The sequence below is a fragment of the Hibiscus syriacus genome, unplaced genomic scaffold (assembly GCF_006381635.1).
Source record: "Hibiscus syriacus cultivar Baekdansim isolate YM2019G1 unplaced genomic scaffold, ASM638163v2 tig00110584_pilon, whole genome shotgun sequence".
NCBI classification, from domain to species: Eukaryota; Viridiplantae; Streptophyta; class Magnoliopsida; order Malvales; family Malvaceae; genus Hibiscus; species Hibiscus syriacus.
In genome coordinates, this window is record NW_024062792.1 from 531,146 (window position 1) to 536,976 (window position 5,831).

Sequence of the window (5,831 nt, forward strand, 5' to 3'; positions counted from 1 at the left end):
TTTCTTGTTCTATCATAAAAAGGGAAATTTTAAGCACTGAAAAGGTAAATCATCATAACATATTTTCTTTAAGAAGAAATATAACTTTTGACAAAAATTATATCAATGAATGAAAAACAAGACAAGATAAAATAAAATTGATTGCCAAATTCATTGGTAACCCAAGAAGAAGAATGTCCTAGAGCAGGTATAATAGATAAGGAGTCAAGACATGTCATTAGATTATTTTTGGTACAAAGGATAAAGGAGGTAAACAGGTTGTTTAGGGCTTGATAAATTAATCCCATTTTTCTCTCCATTAACAGGCCCCATAAAGATTTTGTTCTTTTATACATTGGGGAATGAAAGGGTTTAAATCCAGCTCTAGGTCAAAAGGCAGATTCAACAACTATGGAGCCAAATGTTCAATTAAATCCAAAATGCTTTTCAGCATCAATCTCAGCATGAAATGAATAAAAAACAAATTGCTTGTGGTAACTTTAGGAAAGAAATTATTCAAGGTTGTGGTCCAAGGTCCAATTCCCTTCTTCAATACTCCCTAGTTCTTCAACCGTACCCGAGGAAACAAAAGGAATTTCAAGAACTTGAAAAACCATTTTGATAATAGGAAAATGAAATTTCTAAAAGGATTTAGTCCTAGCTTATGCAAAAAAAAAAAGGAATTCCTCACCTCATCAAATCCAGGAAATTTAAGTCCCATTAGTGCAGCTTGTTGCGGGGTGCTAGCCAAGTAGACAGAAGCCCAGTTCTTGCTGCCAAAGCCATTGTCATCCTCAGTTAAACCATTAGAACATATTTTCATGAATGAGTTCCATTCTATGTCCGATTTTCCTGTTGGTGCCTCTTGGCTAGCATCATTGGAAAGCTTCTTTTGCAGAAATCCACTAGCACCCTCCTCCAATAGTCTACCATGTTTCCTGAATCAAAAACATAGATCCACATATCAACTGAAGCTAAGGAGACCAAATTTATTGCTAAAACCTGGTTGTGTGGATGAACTTTTAAAGCACAAACACTTGGTTTTAGTTCTAGAATTAGACATGTCAAGATACCACCCAAACTTGTAACTAAGCCCTTGGATTCATGTCAAGGCCTTAGGCTGAGCAGTAGTTACTTGTGGCTAATTAACTACATATACAAAGGTAATGTTTCACAAAATGGTGGCCTATTAACTATTACTATCATATTTTTCTCCTCTTTTTCGGTATGATTCAACAATTAAGATGAAAAAAAATAAAGGCCAAGGATTCAAATGTTAAAATGTTTCACATGGACAAGGGTAATATTCATCTACATTGTATGATACATTTAGCAACACTCGAAAACAGTATGGTCAAATTCAACTGGTCTATTTCTACTCGAAATTCAGAATCCTAAGGGCGTATGCCATACCTCCTTACAGGCCTCTGGGTTTGAAGATGCTTTTCAGCATCAGCTAAAGACTCAGCAGCTTCACTAGTCACCTGAGATCCTACCCAATGCGCTCTACTTTTCCAAGCTTCAGTGCAGCAACCATTTGGAGCTTGACTCTCAATCCACTTATAAAGGCTGGGTAACTCAATACCAGCCCCGTCAAGTTGTTCCTGTTCAGAATAGAGATGTCAAGAATAATCATACTTTCTAGAAGGTGAAAAAGGGGAAGAGGGGCAGCGGCATAAGACACTGCAATTGACACTAAACAAATTTTGGTAGATGATCATATGATTCAAAAAGTTAAAATGACATATCGAAATACAATTATTAATTAAATTAGGTACTGATGTTTGGTTGGGAATAAAGCATGGTCAGAAAAACAAATTGAAACAGAATATTGCAGCCAAATGAAATCAAGGCTTCTAGGGTAGCCAACAACATTTTCTTCTCTTTTCACCTCAGCCAGGAAGGGGGGAGGCAAAGAGTAAGAATAAACAAATTAAAAATACATTCATGACCCAAACATCCCTCAAGGTTGGCCAATAGAGCACAACACAAATTTTAAAGGATAAAGTCAGATTATGTTCAAATGTTAGTTTGCTACAGAAAATTAATTTTATGAATGCTAATAGTACTCATTCATGCAACAATATATGTATTAGGAAGCAAAGGTTTAATAAAGACATGAGAAAAAAGCTGACCAACAATTGTGCACTCTCTGTCTCAAGCTCATCTAGCACACCTTCCCATTGCTCTATAAAAGTAGCCATTTCATCTGCAACAGCTGTCTCCAACTATGAACAAAGTAAAAAGAATCAGAGGTAGGAAAGGACAACAGAATTTTGATGAGATAGAAACAAGAGAGTTTACAAACATCATCCCCTTGAAGACTTTGTGTCAGCTCCTCTCTCACTTCACTCTCCACTTTAGCAAGAGATTCCTTCTCAAGTGTTTCTTGCGCCTCTGCAGCCTGAGATGAGTGTGAGAAAACATTCCAACATAATAAAGAAAAAGAAAGCATCAAAATTGTCTGAATAAACATAGTACCCTGCTCTCAACCTCCAAAAACTCAGATACCAGCTCTTCTATTTCCTTCTCAGTCAAAGGCTCCTACAAATTCAATAGGAAAAGTGTGCATAAGTGCAAACAAATGCAAGCATTAGAAACACAGAAGGTATAAAAAGCAACAATAAGGAAGATGGAAAGTTCTTAGAATCCATAAAAAAGATAGCAATAATATAATGATAAGAAACATCAATATTGACTGACCTCAAAGCGTAGCCTATCATCTTGTCCAGATGTTGACGGTTCATCATCATTTGAATCAACAAAAAAAGAATCACTAGAAGCTCTGTCAACATCTTCAACTTCGTTGAGCTTTTCCTCCATCTTTATTCAAGTTGCATCAAGAAAGAGAATAACCCTCCAAAGCAGCAGCCACGAATATGTAAACTAAACATATAAGCAAGCCAAGCAAGGGACAGATCAATGAACCAAGAAAATCACACACTCTCGGCATACAACAAGAAGGAAGCAGAGATAGCAAGCATTCGTGATTACTTGCAAGTAGTTTCCATAATTTTCCTAGACTAACCTCAAAATTACTAGAAAGTGGTTTCGGCCTAAGGTGTCCATGTCAAAGAACACATTAAAAACAACAAATTCTGTGAGAACGAAAGGATGACCCAAGAAACCAGAACTAAAAACTTCTACATTTATGTTTGGAATTTTTTTAATCAAATCCTAATATTTTTTCTAACTAAAAATTTGCTTCATACTAATACAGCTTAGCGATAACAAATTCCTAACTAAGAATAAATCACAGAGAGCATATCAACCAACCAAAAAACAAACGATAATATAAACACAAACAGGTGGCTGCAACTAACTGATACTAGGTTAATTATCATTTTGAACTAGAAATTCCCTGATAAAAAAAGTAATCAAATTTGTAACAATTTCCACTTCTAAAAGCAGTAAAAGAAAAAAAAACTCGTAAAAACCCCCATATTTTCAAAAATTCCCCATTTTCATATATGAACTCCTTCAAACCCCTAAAACAAAAACGCCATTAACATAATGCTAAATCACTTGAAAACCCTAAAATAATAAAATTTATGGAAAAGAATAACTAAGAGTAAAAATAATCGAAAACGAAGACGCGATTTTAAGTTCAAGCTCTATCTAACTACTACCCGCAGCGACTCGGCAGAGACACTGCCTAAAGTACTAGTGAATTGGAATCAGGGATGAAGAGAACGAGTTGACTCACCGGAGGGAAAGAAGATTCGCGATTGAAGCGGAAATCCAACTCGGACTGCTCGAACGAAACGTTTAGTATACTCTTATGAAAATAAAAATGAAAAATTAGAACCGGAAATACAAAAAGCAAAGTTTATAATATACTTTTAAACTAAATTTTTAGGGATTTTTTTTGTGATTGTGACACTTAAGGGTGACTTTTGCAAAATATCAAATTATGATTTTTAGGATTGTTTAGGGGTGTGTAAATTCGGATATTGAATTTAATTAGATCTAAAAATTAGATATTCGAAAATTTAGATATCCTATTCGAATCAGATATTCGATTTTTTAGATATTCGAATTCGAATATAAAATTTAATTTGACAAAAAATTAATTTTAAATTTCAAATTTTGTGATTTAATCTAACTTATTTGATACATTTATATATATATATATAAATAATTACTCACACAATATAAATTATTAAATATCTTAATTTTTATTGGGTTAGAGTTTTAATGGGTTAATGGGTTACTAATTTATTGGACTAAAAAGTATCTAAAATCTAGAAGCCCAATTTTTTCGGTTTTTCGGATAATCCGAAATTGAAATTTATCCGATCCGATTATCCAAAAAATTCGAATATCCTATCTGAATTATCCGAAAATTAAAAAATGAATTAGATATTCGAATTTTCGGATCGAATTACCGGATAAACATATCAGATCAGATCTTTTTACTAACTTCTACTTTTGTTATGACTAAATTTGAAATGGGTAAATTACAAAAATGGTCCCCCAAATATAGGATATTTCTTTATTAAGTCCATCAACTATTAAAAGTTACAAAATGATCCTTTTAACTACAGGGTATTGCTTTAATGAGTCCCTTAACTATTAAATATTACAAAATGACGATTGTCTAAGTTGGACGCCAACATAATGACTGAGATATGATAGTCGTTTGAGATTATAACATCATATTTTATTATATCACAGTAGAGGTGGCAAACGAGTCATTTGGATGGAGTTCGGTTCGGATCATTTTGCTTCGGGTCATTTCAGTTTATACTTAATTTGGGTCGGGTCATTTCGGGTTTCTCGGGTCTATAGTAAGTCATGTTGGTCAGGTATCAGATCAGGTCAATATCAGATTGGTTGATTTTGAGTCGAATCAAATCAGATCGGTTGATTTTCGGATCGGATCAATATTCGATCAATTATTTTCGGTTTGGGTCAACTTTAGATCTTCAGGTCAATTCAAGTTAAGTTGGATATAAGTCAAATCAAGTATATATAGAATTATTAATATATTTTTGTAAAAAAATATTTTTTTTTTAAATCTTATCATTTGTGTTCAGTTTTATTCAAATTCATTTATCATTTACGGATTATAATTTAATTCAAACTCGACCTATAAGATATGTTAGAGTTTGTGATATTTTTTTATTGATCTGGACCGAAAAGTTTATGATATGATCTATTTGACTAAAAGAATAAAATTTTTAATTATAAATTTTATTATCTATTAAAATTTAAAATTATATACTTAACGTTTAATTATAAATATCGTGTTTGAATAAATATTATTCTAAATATATTTATAAATGATATTATATTATTATTATTATATCATCGATATTATTTAAATTTTAAATTATAAAAGAATAGATATCTTTATATTATAAAAATAAGTTATTTTTATATTAAATTTAAATAACTATATTTTTTAATATACTAAAGATGAAATTCGTTGTAGTGAGTTTTGGAAAGTTATTTTAGTAGTTCCAAAGTAAAATATAATAATCCATTTCAATCATAGTTTAACCTAATATTTTTCAAACATATAATAGTTTAACTTGCCTAATGATTTTATTAACAAGAGATGATTAGTATATACGAATAATTTAGGATAAAATTGAAATATTCAAAAAGTTTGGGGACCAATTTAGGATGAAGATCATAGCTTGGGGATGAAAATGAAATGTTTAAAAGTTTGTGGACTAATTTAGAATAATAGTCATAGTTATGGATGAAATTGAAATGCTTAAAAGCTTAGGGACTAATTTTAAATAAGGGTGATAGATTGAGGATACGATGCAATTAACTCTTTAATATTCATAATTTGATTTAAATAAATTGAAAACCTTATTTTAGTATTTTTTATACATTTT

General features: G+C 31.6%; 1 protein-coding gene across 1 annotated transcript; it reads right to left on the bottom strand.

The window, feature by feature from the left end:
* Positions 1-538: 538 nt before the first annotated feature.
* LOC120133663 (protein CHROMATIN REMODELING 20-like) lies at positions 539-3,770 on the bottom strand. The gene is made up of 7 exons (XM_039150207.1): positions 3,686-3,770; positions 2,683-2,865; positions 2,461-2,523; positions 2,288-2,383; positions 2,115-2,207; positions 1,393-1,583; positions 539-917 (listed from the first exon to the last, which is right to left on the bottom strand). The coding sequence occupies exons 2-7, from the start codon at positions 2,800-2,802 to the stop codon at positions 539-541; spliced, it is 942 nt and encodes a 313-aa protein (XP_039006138.1). The 5' UTR covers positions 2,803-2,865; positions 3,686-3,770.
* Between the last annotated feature and the right edge of the window lie 2,061 nt (positions 3,771-5,831).

Bases quoted from the DNA above. Each gene is read 5' to 3' on its own strand.
- LOC120133663 (XM_039150207.1), bottom strand. From the start codon at position 2,802: ATGGAGGAAAAGCTCAACGAAGTTGAAGATGTTGACAGAGCTTCTAGT. The intron at 2,524-2,682 runs GTCAGTCAATAT...TTGAATTTGTAG, and splicing joins ATGATAGGCTACGCTTTGAG to GAGCCTTTGACTGAGAAGGA. The intron at 2,208-2,287 runs GTTTGTAAACTC...CTTTGTTCATAG, and splicing joins AAAGTCTTCAAGGGGATGAT to TTGGAGACAGCTGTTGCAGA.